The sequence below is a fragment of the Eumetopias jubatus genome, unplaced genomic scaffold, assembly GCF_037043125.1.
Source record: "Eumetopias jubatus isolate StellerSeaLion01/CBP00866 unplaced genomic scaffold, mEumJub1_p1.0 scaffold_3, whole genome shotgun sequence".
Lineage (NCBI taxonomy): Eukaryota > Metazoa > Chordata > Mammalia > Carnivora > Otariidae > Eumetopias > Eumetopias jubatus.
The window spans coordinates 191,993,046-192,013,488 of record NW_028274809.1 but is presented as its reverse complement, the minus strand read 5'-3'; the positions used below and the strand labels follow the sequence as shown (position 1 = coordinate 192,013,488).

Genomic DNA, 20,443 nt, shown 5'->3' with positions numbered 1-20,443 from the left:
GAGTGTCCAAAGACAGGACAGCTGGGGCACCCACGTCACACGCAGTCGCCTCCCAAACTTATGGGGCTGCATGGGGGTCTGACCCTGCCTTACCTGGGGGTCCTGGGAATCCTTCACGACCTGGGTCTCCGGGGAGACCCTTGAGCCCTGGTGCTCCGTCAGCTCCTGAGAGTCCTGGTATCCCTTGGAGGCCCTTGGCACCTAAATAACCCAAAGAAACCATGACACCCGTCAGAGCCCCATGAGCAAACCCCAGCAGCAAATGTGTGGGAGATGGTCAGGTTCAGCAGCTGACCTCACACGGTCCTTGTGAGCCCGGGAAACAACGAGGCGGGGGGATGTCACCCGAAAGGGCACTTCTGACGGCTGGCCATGCCCACGGCAAACCCCACCGACCCCGCAGGTGTGTCCGTCTACGCCCTCCCCAGAGGGCACTGGTAGAAGCCTTCCCTCCAGACTTGGCTGTATCCTTTACCCAGAGCCAGTCCTCCCAGATCTGAGAAACGCTGACTTGTACTTGGAATAGATGCTTCAGACGGAAAAGAGGAAGCCTCGGACCAGCTAAATGAACGAATCCTGTGCTATCGGACGTCTTTGATCGGACCCCTTTCATGGGAAGCAAACTCGAGATATTTTTTACGTGTGTCTCTGTGTCTGTCTGGTCTGAGGCTCAGAGATTCTCTTCCTCTGAGGAACACAATAAAAGGGCTTTGCACAGAGGACGTCCTACACGGGGATAAGGTTCGACAGACAGAATAAAGCAAAAGATGCATTTCTCAAGTTGTTTGAAGTGAAGATGCATTTGGTGAGCTCTACTCATCAGTCAGTCCCTGAAAGGTGATTGCAGTCAGGCCTATGGGCGGGTGCACCCAAAATGAGACAGGACACAGAACCCACACATGCTGCCTCTGAGCTCTCCGGCGGCCTCGGGGTCACAGGCTGGGGCCCTTCTGGGGGAATCTGTGTGTGTGGGAAACACTACACACCATTTTCTGCAAGCCCACAATCACGTTCTGGACGGAGTATTAGTCTGCACCAGAGACGTGGAATCTATGAGCTTGTGAAGCTTCATGTTGTCAAAACATGATCAAAACCCTCACACGCAGCTCATGCGTATTTTGGGCCCTGCTTCCACCCAGCTGGTGCTGAAAACCGTCCTTCCGCAGGCTGTTACCCCCGGGGTCCGGCATTGGTGACTGGGTCGGTGTCTGTGGACGGACGGATGCCCAGAGCTAGAGCGGGAAGGTCACAGAGTGCCGTGTGGATAACGCAATGAGGGAGAGGCATGCTGGGTCCTCAGAAGGCAGCCCGGGGACGTTTCAGTGCAAATAACACTTGTGCCTTTCGCCCTGCTGTCCCCAGCCGCCGCGGACTGTGAGCCTGGGAGAAGCCCTTGAGCTCGGGGATGTGTACCATAAGGCCAGGGACTTCTCCTGTCTTGGGGGTTGTCCTCTCGCTAGCTCGGCACTTCACAGTTTATACAGGACCTCCCCCACAGTGTATCATGTGCAGCGTTGTCATTTGCAAAGTGGGAGGAGTCCAGAACACCTGTATTATTCCTCTTGTAGAGCCAAGAAGACTAAGACCCACAAGGATGAGCGATGCCCGAGGCCCCCCCGCTAATTAGCGGAAGAGCCGCGCGCCCCACGCTCTCAGCGCCGAGTCAGTGATCGGAGTGATCGGGGCGCTTTCCCTTGCCCTGTGGCAGCCAGAGGAGGAGCTCCCGGGGTCCGAGGACTCGTCTGCCCTGGGCTGACAGACACAGGCATCTGGGGGTCCCCCAGGGGCGAGGCTGCCCAGACCCCAGCCCTTATCTGAAAAGCCATGCTGCAACTGGGCACGTGGATGGTTCCAGACACTGGGCTCTGCCACCTGGAACCTCACTCGAGTCACGGGGATGCTGTGGTTGGGCGACCCTACAAGCGTGACCACGGCCTGCGACGTCTGGGGGGAAGAGGGCAGGACACAGCAAGAAGAGGAGCCAAGAGGGGCAGGGACAGCGAAGACCCAGAGGAAGGGGAGACGCCTCCCACTTACCTGTGAGGCCTGGGGGTCCCGGCAGGCCTGGCGATCCCTTGGGCCCTCCGACACAATCTGGAGGAGAGGAAGAGAGAGGAGCTGGGCGTCTCTCACGCCGACTCTCCCCGCTTCGCGGGTTGCCAAGGGCGGAAGCGGCCGCCATGAAAAGCGGCCACTGTTTTATGATCAGAGTCATTTGATGATTTAATTAATCTTGATCCCAGTGTAAATAAAGGTCTAGTTTCTTTGTGTAACGAATCGGAATATTAGTATAAGGGCCGGAGAGGTCAGTGCAGTGAAACAGGCCGGGCACTGGGCTGGCGATGCGGTCACCCGCACCGAGGGCTGTCGTCTGGCACCGCTGAGCTACTCTGGGTCCATCCCAGCCTGCCAGTGGGACTGCCTGTCTTCCTCTGATGTTCCCCAGTCGATGGAGGCGGCCAGCGATTGCTAAAGGGATTCTTTGACTTCTCCTTTGTGACTCTGAATCCTTCCAGAATTAGCCACGGCGCTGAGCGGCTGTGAGCCGTGAGAAATGAAACCGGGCTGTGGCCACTTCCGGTTGGGGTGGCATCATGGGGCGGGGGGTGTTGTGTCGTCTGGCCTCCTGTGCGGTGCTAGGGGTCCCGGACTGCACACCGGCCAGCCCAGGTCATCAGGATAAAGGAAGCGGAGGTCTCCGGGGTCAGGGGCTCCGGCCTGCAGAGTCTCACGTTCAGGGCCCTCCCAGCAGCTCTCTGAAGGCTCCGCAGTGCCCGCTCTGCACCCTCACCCCGAGTGCCTGATCTGTGCCCACACGTCCGCCCCGACCTCGAGCAGGGACCCACGGACCCTGACGTCACTTCTGCAACCTGACCTCGATCCTGAGAGTCACACCCCAACTTTCAGCGGCCACTCGCGACCTGCTGCATGCTCACGTTCTAGGAGCACTTAGACTCCGTGCAAACCTCTTCAAAATCCTGACCAAGGCTGGCGTTCCCTTCATACCCTGGACTCATCCTGGCTTCCCACTGGGGTTCCTCAGTGCACCTTCAATGCCGGGCGGCTCAGCCTCCGATGGAGTCTCTCCTGTCTACTTCGCCACTTCTGGGCCTCGGCTCGGGGTCACCACATGTCCCCTTCCGTCAGCCCTGGTTCTCTCTAGCATTATTCATCGCTCGACCCCATTCTCTTCTGACAGGTATCAGACCCCTCCTCGTACAGTCCACACACACACACACACACACACACACACACACACGGATGAATACATGCATAGATTTTAGTGTGACAACACTTATCTGCTGAGTTCTTACCAATACTGTAGCTTGATGCTTCATATTGGTGGGAAAACCAGGTAACCCTACGCTGTATTACGCTTGCCTTGCCTTTGGTGGCAGAGGACGCAGAGGGCGTGCCCCTCCAAGCCTTGCACCATCTGCATTTCTTACTGCACCTGCAGGCTCTCCAGCGGAGCTCACAGCAATTGCTGATGAGTCACATACTTCATAAACCAAAAGCTCTGAAGTGTCCTAAAGCGTCCTGGTCTTCACTACAGTACCTGGCTGCACGGCTTCCTGTCCGTCACCTCCGATGGGCCTTTTCACACCTGTGTCACAGTCTGGGAACAAGACATGCAGGAATGAGGTGGCGGAGACTTAGGGACTTCCCCACGGGTGCATGCTGGAGGGAGGCCGGGCTGGCGGGGAATCCAAGCCCCATTTCTGAGCTTCTGTGCAGAGCCCCAATGACCCTAGCACCCGAGGGAGAGGATCCGAGTGTGACCAGAGTCTGATGGGCCTGGAAAGCCCCGCGGTCAGGGTCATTTGAACACAAGAACTGATGGTGCCACACACATCCTCACGGGACCCCCGGGGGAATTTACACATTGCCAAAGAAGGACAGTGGGTGTTGGGGCCAGTGTCCCATGACTGAGAGATGAAGAGAGGCTTCCTCCATACCTATTTGTCCGGGAGTGCCTGGGGGGCCGGGGGGACCGGGAAAGCCTGGTGGTCCAGGTAATCCGGCATCTCCGGGGAATCCACGCTCGCCTTTGGGGCCGGGCAGGCCCAGTCCCGGGGAGCCCCTTTCTCCTGGAACGCCCTTAGTGCCAGGTACTCCCGGGTAACCTGAGTCCCCTGGGGGGCCTTTGATGCCATCACCCTGCGTGAAAATTCAGTTTCTCTCTTAAAATCCACGTAAACCTCAAAGGCAGCCATACCCCACTTCTCCTTCCCGTTCCCCCGAGCTGGTGTGATGGACGCAGAGCAGGATGGCGGACATTCACAGCACCTGCCATCACGGTCTGACCAAGCACAAAACCAAGGCAGGCTTTATATCAGTCTGAGTGTTTACTGTCCTCTCCCCAAGCCCCTGGCATATCCCCTCAGCTGGGACCTTCGTTCACAGAAGCTTCTGATGGGAGCAGTTCGGCGCAGGCTTGGATGAATGGCAGTAGGAGCACTGTTCCTACTGCTATGATGGGGCACTGGGACGTATCCCCCATTCACAGGGACGATCCATCTTGAGAGGAAAGACAGTCTTTGATTTGGACCAGAAAGAGCAGCTCACTGGAGCAAGGAGACACGACTGGATTGAAGAAGCGGGGGCTCCCTGTGGGTGAAAGTGCCCAGCAGGTGCAGAAGGAGAGGGGCGGTGGAGCGATAAAAGGGGGCTGTGGGCGCGGGGGTTAGGGGATTGAGGTCGGCGGGGGCAGACACGCGGCCGGCTCCGTGCTGAGCGGATCTGAATGGGCCGGTGCCACAAGGCGGCCAAGTCCCAGCCCATCCACCCGAGAGCCACTTGTGAGGCTGGGACGCGCCAGGGGCAGGCGGCAGCCCATCCATGCTCCTGAGCATCCCCACCTCTCTGACCCTCCCGCAGCTCCCAGCCCCGCGGAGACCCTAGGACTGCAGACGGGGACCCGCACTCCGTGCGGACGAGCCACGGGAGTGGCCGGCACACGCTGGGCTCAGGCGCAGGGCATGCAGCAGTGGGCTAGTATGGTTGTGCCACACCAACTCTTTCTGAAAATGGTTTTCAGGGTTGTAACTAGAAAAACAACACCAGGTTACTAACAATCCAGGTGTTTTCCAAGAGCCCAAAGAGAAGTGCTCTGAAAACCGAACAGTGCTGTAGTGGGAATGACCCGGGTGGAGCGAGCAGGTCTGGCCTGGGCATGAGGCCAACGAGCCGGCGCAGGGAACCGCGGTATGAGCCTCTGACAAGGACGTGCTGTGGGTGGAACCGCGTCCCCCCCCTCCCCCCGGGATGCTGGAGTCCCGACCCCGGCCCGAAAATGTGGCTGCTTTGGAAACAGGGTCCGTGAGGGCCATGAGGGTAAGGGGAGGCTGGTGTCTCACAGACAGGGAGATTCGCCCACAGAGACGGCGGGCACGCAGGGACGATGATGTGAAGACACAGGCAGAGGACAGCCGTCTACAAGCCAAGGGACACCCGAGGCCGCCGGACCTGGCGGAGAGCCTGCAGCGGGTTCCGCCCCGGGGCCTCGTTCTAGACTCCCGTTCTGTGCTCCACAGGGACGCATCTCTGCTTACTCTCACCATCCCCTGTGCCCTCTGGGCTTGGCTTCCAACCCACCTCCCTGTTTCCTCAGGACAGGATTGCTGCTCGTTGCAACAGTCCATGCTGCGCGGCATTCAGCGCAGCGTCAGCACCGCGGGCGTCCGAGGCGCGCAGGCCCAGACCCATCAGGACCAGGGCGCTGCAGCCCCACTCTCGCATGACTCACCGGAGCGCCCGGGAGGCCTGGGAATCCATCCAGCCCGTCGCGGCCAGGGACACCGTCGTCACCTTTCAGCCCCGGCACACCCGGGACACCTGGCTGTCCCCTCTCACCTGGGAAAGGATTTGCAGAGTGAGGCCACTCAGGCAGGAGCAGCTGCAGGAGGACTATGGGTCCAGGAGCTGCCGGGCCCTGGAGACTGACCTTTGGTGGTGACCGCTCTGGAATCCCCCTTCACCCCTTTGGGCCCGGGAGGTCCAACGTTGCCAGGGGAGCCCTGTGGGAACAAACACACAACGCCTTCCTCCTTCATTCTGTTAAGGCCACCTGGGAAGGTGAGGAGTTTCACTGCGTACAGCCTGGGAGCCCCCACCCGCCATCAAGCCCAGAGCTGCCCCAAACAACTTTCTGCCTTGCGAGAGATGCTCCGTCCCTGGCCGTCCACTTTGGTGGCCACCAACCACAAACGGCCACTGAGCACTTGAAGGTGGCCCGTGGGACTGACTTCTAAAATTTCAAATCATTACAACATAATGGAAGGAGCCCTACGTGGCTGTACAGTGAAAACCAGAAGCTTGCTGCTCCAAGTGCTCCAAGTCTGCGGACCAGCAGCATCGGCCTCTCCCGGGGGGCTTGTGAGAAACGCAGAACCTCAGGCCCTACCCGACACTGAACTAGAATCTGTATTTCAACCAGCTCCCAGGGATTCACACGCTCATGAACTTTTGAGAAGCAATGGTCTAAAACAAACACAAGGTTGCTAACTCTTAACTACGTTATTTAGAATCTGAGCAGGTACTAAGCCTCCAAGTACAAAGGATGGAAATTTGTGCTCATTCAATGTTGAGAGCAGCAGTGTCCTTTGTGGACAGCTTGTCTTCCAGACTGAAATTAAGGCTGGAAAAAAAAAAAATCATACTTTAGAGACAAGCTGAGTATAGGGACACTAACATTTTAGGTTGTGAAACCTAGCGTAGGTCTTTCGATGGGCAGTAATGAGCAGGTCAGCGGTCAGGATGTTAGTATGTGTCATGTGCTGGTTTTCGGCAAATCTTGGTTGTTACTTGCAGGAATGTGGGAACTTTTAGTGTTGGTCTAATGAAATGGAATGTCCTGAAAAATTCCACAGATACTTGACTTATTGATTTAGTTCTCTGCAGAAAAGGGCAACATTCTTTCCGTGTCCAGGAGTGTGTCGCACGCAGACGGTGCTCAGTACGTGTGCGGGGCAAACAGATGGACGGATGAACTCATTTACTGACTGACTCCCGACTTCAAACACGCTCTCCCAGACTCTATCGGTACAAACATTAAAAAACAAAACACAAACAAACAAACAAATCCCATCCCAGGCATTCCTCCTGCTGCAGGGTCGCCGGACCCATAAACATATAATTAAATGCAAGACAACAAACAAAATGCCACAGGTCTTTGAACAAAAACGCCGGGGGCATGTGCGTCATACAGTTGGAGGGAAGATTTTAGACATCCCAGGTGCACAAAAGGGGGTCCATTTGGCTTCTAGGAAATATTTGATCATCTTATAAACAACCAAAGATTCCACCAGTTTTGCCTCTCGTAAGTTTGCAACTCTCACTACATACGCATCTGCATCTACGAGCTAAGGCAGCCAGGACTTGGAGACAGTATCATTTTTAAACCAGGGTAAAACATAGTGCCTACTATTTTTAGTTGGATAAAACCGTGTGTGTTCTGAGAAACCTCGCAGGCGTGGAGCGGAGGGTGCTTTGGATCTCATTTCGCCTGCAAAGCTCCCGTGCCACGAAGCAATCAGGAGCGACCACCTTCCGTTGTCAGCAGCTCCGTGGGGCTGCCCCTCCCCAGCACCAGGTCACGGAGCCAGATCGCTCTAACTGTCCTTGGCCCGGTGTCCTGAGCAATTTTTCCTCTATTGCTAAGCACAGCAATAGAGTTTTCACTTTATAAATCTCTTGCAGCTCTCTTTTTAAGTAAAATAAACAAATAAGTAACAAAGCATATTTTCTTTGCTTTTATCTAAAATTGACTTTGAAATCATTGGTTAAAACCTCTTGCCAGAGAAAGAGCTACAGATGCTCTTCTCATAGGCGTGAACTAAAGTCGGCTTAGTTGATAACACACGGGGAATCCACCGGCAGGGAAGTTTCGTACATTCCTAGAAATTCATGGTTTACTTGGAGGTCTCACTTCTTATCCCGTTAAGGGCGACTTCATAAAACGCTTAATCGTTTCTGTACTAAATTTCAAAAGGTGAATGTTCAGGAAGATGTTTTACATTCAAGATGCTAGGTGTTTTATTGTTGTTGGCTTTTTTTTTTGAGATCTAATTCATACACCATAAAATCCACCATTTTGAAGCATATAATTTGGGTTTTTTTGGTATTTTCACAAGACTGTGTAACCATCACTAATCTTTAATTGCAGAACAATTTCATCCCCGCCCCTGAGAAGACCTCACAGCCATGACACACTCACTGCCCGTCCCCCCGCCCCCCCGCCGTTCCCCCCTGCAGCCCCTGGAGACCCCGATCTGCCTTCTAGCTCTAGATCTGCCCATCCTGGACACTTCCTGTGAATGGCATCATATGACATCTGTTCTTTTTGGGACAGTCTTCTCCCACTCAGCATGTTTCTGAGGCTCGTCCACACTGTAGCAGGTGCCCGAGCTCCTGCCCTCACGAGGGCTGAAGGATAGTCCCCTGTGTGGGGACACTGCCTTTTGCTGATCTGTTCATCAACTGATGGACGTTTAAGCTGTTTCTACTTTTCGGCTTTTATCAGCCATAAGTTTGAACATCTGTGCACAAGTTTCTGTGCGGACACGTGTTTTGGATTCTCTGAGGTTCCCAGCAGGGTGGGGGGGGGCCCTTGCGGGGCATATAGCAGCTCTACCGGACTTTCTGGGGAAACCTCAAACCATTTTCCACAGTGGCTGTGCCGTTCTCAAGTTCCTTCTGGAGCACCTGGCCCGTGAGTGTTGCTGGTTTAAACGTATGTTCATCTAATAAACCAAAGCAGTCAAGGGCATCCTGTGAGCTTCGATAGGTGCCTCACCTTGAACCCGGGAAACCCAGGGATGCCGTGCTGGCCGGGGTCTCCTTGGCTCCCTTTCTTCCCTGGCTCTCCACTGATGCCGGGAAAGCCCTTGGGGCCTGGCAGCCCCGGGAGCCCCGCGATGAACTGATCACTCTCTGCGCACTTACAGTCCCCAGTGTCACCTGCAGCGTGAGGCAGAGGGAAAGACTCGTTACTTCCTTTTGAAGCGTGTGCTAGACACTTCCGGGCTGTGCAGGGTACAGAAGTCCAGGGCGGTGGGGGCTGGCCCGACGAGGAGGCACTCCGGGACCTCGCCTGCTCCGTGCTCCGTGGGGACTGTTTCCGAGATGAGGAGCAGCAGTTCCTCCCCGGGATGCGGAATCCTGCCACGTTTCCCCAAGATGCTAAACAGTATGTCGTTTACCGAGGTGTGTGTGGAGCTGAGGAACGGGGGCCTCCCGGGGCAGGGGCTGGGGGGAGACAGGGTTCCAGGGGCTGGGGAAAAGGGGGAGCCACGGCTCAGACACCAAGACCCAGGGTGGGAGGCAGGAAATACTCGACCTCCCTTCTCTGTCTTGCTGTGGCAGGGCCCCGGGAGACCACTGCTGGTGGCATAGAAGGTGACAGGAGGTGGCTCACGGGGACGAGGGGTATACAGCAGTGTCTGATTCCTGCGGTTGGCCCCGTCCATCGTGGGGCACCCACACACCCCACATGTGCCACAAAGGTCAGGGTGCACTGCTTGGGGCCACCGGGGCCGGCCCTTCCCCAGAAAGGCAGCGTCCCCTGGGTGCAGCGTGTTTCTTTATTAGAAACTCCGTCTTTCTGCTCGTTCGACCGCACCTTGCCCACCAACTGGGGGTGAGCCACTGGGCGCCCTGCTCGGTCCTGTCCCCGCCGGTGACTAACTCCTAACTCGGGGAGACACGAGCTGTGACGACCACTCTCTGGGACTCTGCGGGGCTCGTGACGCTGCCTTTGAGCTGAGCGTGTGGAGGAATCGTCTGCTTCAGCCCAAGAGGTCACTGCTCTCCTCCGTCTCCCCGGGCTCTGCACCCCCAAAGGTTGAGTGATAAGGGGGGAGACAGAGACGGGAGAACGGAGGGCTGGCACAGGGCTGGGTGCTCAGACAGCGCGGTGGGCGCCACGCACCTCAGCCCCGGGGTAACACCACGGGACAATGGGGTGGCTCCCCGCCCTGCCTCCAGCATTCCCGACGACGTTCCTTACCTTTCCATCCTTTCTGTCCGCGAACCCCAGGGAAGCCAGAAGGCCCAGGGTAGCCCACCTTCCCTTCTGTTCCTTTAAGGCCGAAAAGGAAACCTAAGGAGAAAACCCGCAGGGATGTGAGTGCCGTACCGTAGACCCCCCTCTTTCCCCACACCCAGGGCTGGAAGGGTCACCGCCCGGTCTCCCAACAGCGGATGCAGCTCCATTCTGGGACACCCCTTTGTGGCTGCAGCCCCCCAGGGATGGAGGGAGAAGCAAGAGCTTATGAGTTTAGTTTTCCTGTTGAAGCCTAGAGATAAAAACCTTTGCTTTTAAGAAACATGGAGTCCAAAGAAAGGTTTTCACGTTTCAGCCATGTATTTTATTCTATTTTTAAGACAATTTTTTTTTTTTTTGGTTTCCTAAGGTTTCATTTTTACTAACTGTCTTTTCTTGTTTTTAGTCTTCCATATAGTTTGAAACTCTGAATACTAAACACATTCCTAAAAGACTCATACTTTAAGATCAACACAACTTTGGGTTCCCCAAAAGACAAAAAACCAAAACAAACCAAGATATAAAAATGACCTCGGTTCCCTATTGCTCTGCCCTGGGGCAGGTGCACACGCGGGTCTGTGAGGTTAAGGCAGACAACTTGGGACCGTCTGACTCCAGCACCCCCACCTCCGCTTTCCCGACCCTCACCCCCAGTGGCTAGGATCAGGGCCCCTCAGCGGTCCTGCGGCGGCTCCAGGCCCCCGGAGGTCTGCGCAGGGGTGTTCAGGGAAGCGTAAGAAACGGGCTCCCAGGCCGACAACTCCCTCCCCGTCTTCTCGACGGCAGCGCCACCTCGTGGTGGGGACGAGGCATCACGCTCCCGGGAACCGGCACTGTCCCCCGGAGCCTGTCCTCGTGGCCAAACCCCACGGTGCTCACAGCCCCACATCCAGAAACCCCCAACGCCCTGGAATGCCTGCTGCCACACCTCCTGGTACCTGGCGGGCAGAGACGAAGAGGACACTAAGGAAGCCAGGAGGAGAGGACACGCCGATTTTAAGGGCATCTGCTCTCTGCTTGGAAAAGCGACACCAGACCTGGAGGTCCGAGCGTTCCTGAGTAACTACATTTATGGCAAAAAGGGCGGCAGCGGCTCCTGACCCGTGCGTTCGGTTTCACCACATTCAAGACGGTGCCTGTCACTCACGCACTGGGGCGTCCAGCATCGGTCCGTGCTAGCCCCGCCGTGCGCCAGGCGCCGCGCAGGCTGGAGGTAAGACTGCAGACCCTCGCGGTGCTCACGGTTCGGACGTGGGACGTGCAGACACACAGTGGCAAACAGACCAACACAGAGCGTCAAAGGATGGCCAGGGCTGTGCGAACGGGGGCTCTCAGAGAGTAACAGAGAAAGCCCATTTCAAGTAGGGGGACAGGAAAGCCCTTTCTGGGACCGGAGCCTCGGACCCGAAGAGGAAGAGAGAGCGGCGGAGCGTGGGCACCAGCAGGGGTGCGTCCGCGAGCCCCTGAAGTAGGGGGGAGCCAGGAATCGGAGGGGAGATGGAGGGGCCATGCCAGGGGCGTGGATTTTATCCCAAGGGCAACAGGGAGCCATCAAAGAGGTTTTATTTTAAGTAGGCCCCACGCGGGGCTCCACGCGGGGCTTGAACTCCCGACCCCGAGATCATGACCCGAGCTGCAGTCGAGAGTCGGACATTTAACCAGCTGAGGCACCCAGGCGCCCTAAAGAGTCTTGAGGAGGGAAGTCACACAAATGCACAGGTTAAGGATCTACGTGCCCCCTGCGCAGAGACTTGAGCGGAGAGAGAGAAAGAGGAGAGGCCGGCCACCCAGCGGACACACACCACACACCGTGGTGGCTTCACGGTTGAGTGAAGAGCAGTGGACAGAGTCAAGAGGCACAGGGGTGCGGGCGAGCGAGGTGTCAGTGCGACAGACACCCGGGGTTGTGGCCCGAGCTGCCGGGGCTGTGGGGAGGGGTGAGGCCCAGCACAGGGGGCAGGTCGGGTCGGGGACCTGGGCGGCAGGAGACCCAGAGTTCAGCTGGACGCACGAGGATCGAGACGTCTGTGAGCCAAGCAGGGTGGCCACGGGACGGGCCACCAGGCTGAGCGAGTCTGGGACTCAGTGCAGACCTGGGCCCGAGACACGGGGACAGCTGGGGAGAGCCTGAGCTTAAATTCACGGAAGCCGCGGACTCCAGCCAGGTGGAGGGTGCAGACACAAGGGAGGGCCAACGAAGGCACCTCTAGGAGGATGGCCAGCGAGCTGACAGGGGAAGAAGGCCAGCGTGGAAGGAGACGGCCAGCTGCATCCCGGGCCTCCGGAGCAGGATGGCGACCCCAGGATGTGCCCCTGGGTCCCTGGCGACCAGGTCGAGGGCACGTAGGCCTCGGAGGACTTTGTGGGCTCTATTTTATGCCTCCAGGTTCTCCCGATGTTGTGAGGGGTGCAGCAGACAGGTAAGTATTCGATCATGGATATTTCAGGGGTGTCGGGGTCTAAGTGTGACACAGTCACTGCTGGCGAACCCAGTGGCCGTCGGAGGTGCACCCTCTTTGCTATGTGCTTTATCTAACGAGCTAGTAATTCCACACCAGTCCTGCAGAAGAGCAGTGCACCTCTCAGATGTTCTCAATATGATTTTCTTGACGAGGCCAAGGGCCATGGGCCGTAACGAAGCTGGCAGTATTCTGACTTGTTCTAGAAATCACTGGAACTGCCCCGACACTTGATTCAGCGAACTCGGCTAGAACCAAGAGCAAGCAAAATATTTAGCTCGGAAAGAAAACTGACTGCATGGTTTGGTTCTGTGGGAACTGCAAAGAGCGAAAAATTCTGGTTTTCATTAGTAGCAACACATAAAACGGGATGGAGTGCAGTTAACAAGAAAAGAATCCAAGAATTTCATTCCAGGGGAGAAGTTGAAGAACTGTGTGGGAATCAAGGTCACTGGTATTAAATTCTGACTATGCACAAAAATGTTTTAAAAGGCCATTATGGTTGGCTACTTTTTGTACAAGAGACTGCCTTTAAAAAAAAAAAAGTGATTTGGAAACAATGTGTCTCATGGAGTAAAAGAAATATTTCCAGGAGAACTTAAGTTGTATGCTTTTCATATCTTAGGCTGATAACATTTATTGGATACTATTCCATGCGTTTACAAATAAAATATGCAAAAGAAACTAATTTGTTTACAGATAACTTATATTAGTAAATCACAGACTTACTAAGCAAGATTTATACAAAGCAAGATGGTGTTTGTATCTTTAGCAAAACGGAATTTAGTTACTGGAATAATGGCAAGGTCAGCCTTCAGTCACACTCCCTTAAAGAGGCAAATTTTTATGCTTTTAAAAACTTTTAACACATCACTTTCTGTTGCCAAAAAGGAAAACTTAACAGATAACATTTACTCAGGAAACATAATGCTCACAGAAACTTGGCCATTATCACTGACGTCACAGTAATAAATATTACTTCCGGGATAAAAATACATTAAAGATAACACTGCTCCAACTCTTTGGCAAACTCCAGGGAATTATCTACACCTAAACATTTTCAAAAGAATGTGAGAATCTGGCTTTGCCAGTTGAAGGAACATTGGAACAGTAGAAGCATGCTAACTTAGACATTTACTACAGAACACAAAACGGGGTCAGAGCAGGGACTGCTGGTCGTTTAATGGAAGACGTATGGGCACAGATGGAGCAGACATCCCAAAACCACCAAGGCACAGATCTGAGCCCGACCTGGCACTGAGATCCAACACGTCTGTTAGCAACATGATGCTCTCCCTACCTGAAGAGAGGAAGCTCTAAGAGATTATGGGGGAGGGGGCAGGATACCAGGGAATTTAAAGTCAAATATCCCGAAAAAAGGCTGATAAACTGTGGACCGTATCACGGAGAAAGACATTGTGACCTCACGTTTTCTTCCAAAACCTTGTTTATGCAAACTCTTGAGGGGATGAGATGTTCCCGTCAGGAGATTTTACAATGTCTAAAACCACCCTTTAAACCTGGAAGCCGAAGAGATAACCATTTTTGATGCAAGCTCAAAGACAGACTCACGGTTCCCTGCCTGCTCGGAGCATTCTCCACTAAAAGAGGAGCCATGGAAACATGGGAGCCTGGAAAGCCACTCTGCACGAGGATCCGATGCTGCCCCAGGCCGCACGGGGCCCAGGAGCTCATGCTTGTCTGGTTTATAGACACTCCTAGTCCTGCCTCTCGGCCTTGGCCACGTCGCGTTCGAGGAACGCCGCCCCCTCGTCTGTCGGCTGCTGTCGGGGACAGGTTTGGCCCTGCATACGGGTTGAGAAGGCAGGTGATCAAGTCTGCCTAAGATCACTAAGACAGAAGAGGGAGGCTACAAGTCAAGGCAGGAGGCCTCCGCCCTGGAAGAAGGTGACGGAACGTATCACAGAGACGCCCGGCAGCTTTCAGCTTTTGCACCTGCTTCCAGACTGCGCCGCTCAGATGTTCCACCGCAGGGCTGACCTCACCGGAGCCACAGTCGGCCAAACCCTACTGGGTAACGTCCACGGGCCTGCTGGTACTCAGCGGCTTTTCTGTTTGCACCCCAGAGCACCTGCCACACCCCAGTGCGATGCCTACTGTGTTGGTTCGTGGAATTATTTAGCAGAGAAACCCTGCACACCTCTGGCAGGGGCCAGGCTGCTCCTTCCGAACCTGAGTTTCCTTCCACTTACCGTCTGGTCCCGGTGGTCCGGCAGGCCCTGGGGGTCCTGGGAGTCCTGGCCTTCCATCAGTGCCCGGTGGGCCGGGGTACAGTGCAGGGATGCCTGGGTCTCCTATGAAGCCTTTAGGGCCCATTTCACCCGGTAAACCTCTCTTCCCATCTGAAAATGCAACAGTGACCACCAGCAGCATGAGACTTGGGATACAGAACATCTGGGTTGGCATTCCCGTCCCCCGGGGGCCACCAGGACTTGCGATCTATAGTCCAGTCAGTGACTTAAGGGTCTCGCAGGGAGACCGCTCCCCAGACGGCCTGGGACACACACGCTAGGGCCGCTTCGAGCTGCCGAGCCTCGTCTGTGAGAGCCCAGTGGCAGAGCCGAGTGGTCAGGAAGGGGCCGGGGCTCTGTGGCAACACCCGGGCGGGGGCACACGTTTGATATCACGGAGTCAATTACCTTCATCTCTGACAGACGTGCCGGGGAGGCCGGGTGGGCCCGGGTCTCCTGGTTCACCTCGGCTTCCGGGCTCCCCATGGGTCCCTGGGAATCCTGGGTCACCTCTGGCACCTGCGACCGAGACAGGCCCCCCCTGCCTCAGAACAGGACTGCCTGCGTCTGAATCCAGTTCCTCCACTCTTTACGCCCGTGATCTTGAGTTCTGTGCCTCCATTTCTCCACCAGCAAAACAGGGCTACCATCAGTCCCCATCTCAGGGGGTGGTTAGGAAAAGCAAATCAATCAACAGGAGTGGAGAGCGACTGAGACCCCTGCCCGCGCCCAGTGAGCACTGCATAAACGCTAGCCATCAGGAATGAGTCAGAGGAGACAAAATAAAAGTGCAAACCACAGACCCTCTCATTTGTTTGGAAGAAGAGCAAGATTAATTGTTTTAGTTACCTTGCAATCATTAAGAAAAAAAAAATACAAGTCTCCTCCAGCCTTCTGGGTCTTGACAAGCTCCTGCAAGGCTACTCCGTGAAGATACATTTATTTTCTTCTCTTCCCTGAGGGAACCTGCTCATTAGTCAGCCTATCGTGCTCAGGAGCCCTCGCCTGCCAACTCACCAATTTAAAACCATCGCCTTCCCAGTGTGGTTTCAGAAATACGAGGTGGTGAGAACAGGAAGTGGATGGATTCTGGGCTCTCGGTCAGGGACGTTTTTGGGAAAAATGGCCCACATTAATTAAAAAACATTATGTTCCCGAAGCCTCAAAAGGCAGTATTTCGATTTCACCATAATCACTAACAGTGAGTGCACCTCATGCTCCTTTTCATGGGGTTTCTGGCTGGGCAGGCACGCCACGGCTGGACTCCACAGTCAGGAGGGCGCGTGCTAGCTGTCCAGGGAGGGCGATCTGAGGTGCTGAGCATGGATCCCAAATACGCTCATTTACCCGGATGTGTTAATTGGCAAGAACGCATGAAACACAGCTATCTTTGCGTTGGGCGTTCTTCTCTCAGGGGCTCGCCGGGCTCTGTCCTCAGCCATGTGCTGTTCTATGTTCTCATCAGTGTTGGACAAACACGTGCAAAGTTTGTTGTTAAATGGACAGATGGTCCCCACCACCCAGGAGAGGGAGTGTTTGACCTCTGGACATATAAAGCAGGGAGCCAGATGATCTGCTGGGTGCAGGAAGAAAATATTAGACCATCTTTATTTTAAAACACTCAGTCTTTAAAAATCCCTTTCTGAGGTGTCTGAGGTAGTACGTACACTTTTCAGTCCATTCAGGTAACCTACGATCTGCCTGGTACTGTTCCAGAAATTGGGGATGCTGCAGGGAACCACGATGGCCTTATGGAGCTCCATACATCATGGATAAATTATCCATAAGTCCATATACATACAATTATTCAGACGGGTGCTGAAAACATTTTTTTTTTTAACCTAGAAGGACTCATATTCAAAAAGGTTCTGAGGCCACTGCTCTTATCATAGAATTAGAATATTTTGGTACGATCTTGCCAGTCTGAAAGGCTGAGTAAAATAATGACATGGGCGTTAGCCACAACACATGCAAAACCCTTCACTTACACTCAGGGGTCCACTGGGACAGTGGGAACATCTTCTGGGCAGTTGGTCACATGCAAACACATGGGGATTCCTCGAAGGTTCAAAGGATGTGGCTGTTTACAGACTATGGATTATGGCCAATTTGGGGTTCAGACTGGCAAGCAGAGGGCAGAAGCATCTCGGTGCCCATGGGGCAGAAAGGAGTAAGGTGGCTGGGGCTGCTGCCACGAAGCCTCAGGTCCAGGAAGACTGGGTTTCTTTAGTGATAGTACAGATGGCAAAGCAGAGTCTGCACAAGGTATGCAGAAATGAGGGAATCTCCCAGTGAAGGGGTCTCTGCTGGAGTGCCGGGGGCACTCTCTCTGGCAGAGGTCAAATGGGGGTCTCTCTGGGACACCACATTCAAGCAGTGAGGGGACTTGTACATGAGACTCCTGTTCTCCAAAGGTTATGTTCTAAACATCTTTTTTGTTTTGCTTTGTTTTGTTTTGCTTAGAAAACCTTTCTCGCAAGTTCACAACTGGGTCCAAAACAAGAGAATGCGTGTGTGATGCAGACATACGAACCTTTAGTTAGGGAGGGGTAAGGGAAGTAAGCAGGTGCACCTGGGCGGCCGCGGTCACCCGCTTCTCCCTGGAGGAGAGAAGAGGAAAACAGAGGAACGTGAGACCCGCCTTGTGGACTTCTGGATGCTCTGCGTATTTGCAGGGAATAAAGCTGAATGTGGACCATCAGCTGGGGCACCATCTCCACTGTATTGTGGGGATGTCCAGGCCACCAGCCGGACACCAGCCGGATGCACCGAGAGGCAACACAGTGGGCAGATACTAATCTCACTTTGAAATCCCTGTCAAGGACCAGAGGTGGTCATCTGGCTATTTTCTGTACTGTCGGACGACTCCATTATTGATTATGGTGTCTGGGCACCCCCATAGGTGGGCAGATGCGATACCACGATACCCTGATCTAATACCACCTGGATGGTAAGACCTAAAGTTTCTCGAGTCTCCCAGGGCCCCAAAGGCCTAACCACTGAATTGCCCTGTCCTTACCAGATATGCCCCTCCCCCCAGGAGGAAAGTCTCCCCACCTGGCTGGATCCCCATCACTGGACCAGCTGTGTCCCACCTAGTCCTCAACTGATGGGGTGTCACCTCCCTGCCAGCCCATGGAATTATTCACACAAGTTAATCATATTCTCCCTTGGGAACAGGGGGTATCCCCCTCTGGTTACTACGAAGCCTGCTCCCACAGCCCCACAGCTCCCCACCCCCCGGGGCTGTGACTTCCAAACGCCCCGGCGTGGCACGCAGCATTGTGAGGCCTTGACACATGTGACTAATAAATCCGTGTCCATCGCATCTGTCCAGGGCTGGGTGTCGTGTGCTGGCTTATCGTGTATCACGCAGGATGGAGGGTGCCTCCTCCAACAGGGTGACTGGCAGGTGATCCGAACGCCAGGCAAAGGAAGACGGAGCTCACCTTGGGTCCTGGGGGCCCGTCGGGGCCTTGATAACCATCCAGTCCTCCGCTCCCCTGAAAGAAAGAGGCTCAGTGCTTATTCGTACCTCTAACAGGATTTAAAGAAGTGACCACAATACCATTATTATGTCTAATAACACTCCCCATTCATTAAAATCACCTACTACCCACTCCGCGCCCAATTTTCCCTGATTTGGGTCTCAAAAAAAAAATTTTTTTTTTTAAAGTGGATTTGTCTAAATCAGGATCCAAACAAAGTCCAAAGATGACACTTGGCTGACAGGTCTCTAAGTGTCACAATTCACCGTAGTTTCATCCTCTCTCTCAGTAACGTTTCCACCGACGTTGGAGACACCGGGCCTTTGGCGCTGCACGGCCCCGTGGTGGGAGCGGTCCGTTTCTTCCTCGTGGCACCGTGAGGCTCCTCGGTCCCGCGTACTTCCTCTCGAGTGGCCGCCAGATCTACGGGCTTCACTGGGCTCAGGTTCACCTTCTGGGCAGGAATTGTTCAGAGGCTGCTGTGTCCTTCCCACTGCGTCCTTCAGGAGGTCCGGAGGCCCCACATCACTGACCTTATGACTGACCACCTAGTAAAACCTTCCCCCAAGGTGGGCTTTGAAAACTTTTAGTTAACGCCAAACAGAAGCATTAACACTTCTTAGTTTAGAGTTTTTCTCTTCATTTAAAAAGGGCAAAGTACTGCCTTCTAATTCCCTTGAGTGTTTACTGAAGGAGAATGCTTACCCTCATGAGCGCATCATGGCTGGAGATACACCGTAAAGCTTTTTACAAAATCTAGAAATTCATTCCCTCTTGCTAAAGACCATGTGCCAGTGCCAGGTGCCACTCTGATTATTTCACGGGTTACTGTGAAACGCCAGAGCACATATGCTGGAAGTCCTGCTGTCCGGGATGAACACGGACGGCCGTAATGTCCTTTTTCGTGGCGGGCCTTTGATGCGGACAGACTGGTTTCCTTTCACACTAGGTGGAGCTGCAGATTCAGAAGTGAAGGCAAATGTCTCTGACGCTAAATGGATCTCCTTTGAGGCCAGCTGTCAGATAGGCCAGGAGTCCTGCAAGGAGCTTGCCAGACACGGGAGCGGGCAGCGAGGCGCTCGGTCTGAGCTGTGCGTGCGCCCAGCATAACAATCCAGCCCGGACACGGCGCGGGACGCCCCAAACATGCCTGTTGCCCTGTGGCCCGAGCGTCATCCGCTGGGTGTGAGGTCATCACCGAGCAGCCCCACCCCCTCTGCACAACATGCTCACCCCCCCCCCCCCGTGTCGAATGCGCCAAAACAGCACCAACACTTCTGAAGTTTGTCTGAGCGGTTTGGAATGAACCGGCTATTCCGGAAAACCGAGAGGAGAAAGGGCACAACTGAAGCGCTCAGGGGTCCTCTCGCTGAGACTACTGGCGGCTGTAACCCCCAAAGCCAACACAATGACCTAGAAGTTTCCCCGCGAGTTCTCAGCAGCAGGGGAATGGACAGGGGGTGGGGGTGGGCCAAGTATTAGGCATGACTCAGCAGAGTAAAGGGGAAAACTCGCACTCGTGGCTCATCTGAGACCCCTGGCAGCTACCGGGTTCTCTGTGTTTCTAGGTGCAGACATGACAACAAGGGCGGGGGAAGCAAGGGGTGCGTGGTCAAGAAGGAGTCATCTGGGGACTGGATTAGCGACTGGACAGCCGGCCAGGAATACCGGCAACTTGTCCAGGAGGGGGACGCCCAGCGGTCACGTCTGAGATGCCGTGCGGGCTCACAAGCAGGTGACTCGCCATTCGTGTGTGTCCCAGGCATTTCTTATCTGTACAGTCGAGTAAACTGTCTCCCCACAGAGACGTCCTGCTTGGCCGGAAGTGTCCCCGTCCTCCCCTGGAGGCCGTGGGTCTTCGGTCCTCCCATCTGGCCACAGCAGGGAGAGGCCCCAGGTGGTGTCTGCCGAGCACCTTGTCTCACAGAAACAGTGAGTTCCAGGGGGCCGCCGTGTCCAACTGCTCTTTAAAAGCCTATAACTCGTTAGTGTTCGGTGTAGAAAAAATCATAATTGTCATTTCACTAGCACATGGCCAGGAATGAAAGTGTTAGCAACAGCACTCAGTTATGTTGGTGGGTGGAGACAGAGTACTTACAGATGCTCATGTTTGCTTAGTCCTCTGTCCCTTCACTTGATTACTGAAATCCTTAACACTGGGATTTAGCTTTCTGGCCTTGGTTGGGGCACAGCCTGCAC

At 54.7% G+C, this 20,443-nt stretch overlaps 1 protein-coding gene across 1 annotated transcript in view; it reads right to left on the bottom strand.

The window, feature by feature from the left end:
• COL4A2 (collagen type IV alpha 2 chain) overlaps positions 1-20,443 on the bottom strand; it is a 166,067-nt gene that overhangs the window by 21,692 nt on the left and 123,932 nt on the right. The window contains exons 16-27 of the mRNA XM_028087375.2: positions 18,206-18,259; positions 17,290-17,356; positions 15,165-15,275; positions 14,718-14,867; positions 10,010-10,102; positions 8,798-8,961; positions 5,948-6,020; positions 5,750-5,856; positions 3,960-4,161; positions 3,560-3,619; positions 2,038-2,094; positions 94-201 (exon numbers count right to left, since the gene is read on the bottom strand). Coding sequence (XP_027943176.1) covers positions 94-201; positions 2,038-2,094; positions 3,560-3,619; positions 3,960-4,161; positions 5,750-5,856; positions 5,948-6,020; positions 8,798-8,961; positions 10,010-10,102; positions 14,718-14,867; positions 15,165-15,275; positions 17,290-17,356; positions 18,206-18,259 — 1,246 coding nt within the window. The remainder of the gene's footprint in view (positions 1-93; positions 202-2,037; positions 2,095-3,559; positions 3,620-3,959; positions 4,162-5,749; positions 5,857-5,947; positions 6,021-8,797; positions 8,962-10,009; positions 10,103-14,717; positions 14,868-15,164; positions 15,276-17,289; positions 17,357-18,205; positions 18,260-20,443) is intronic.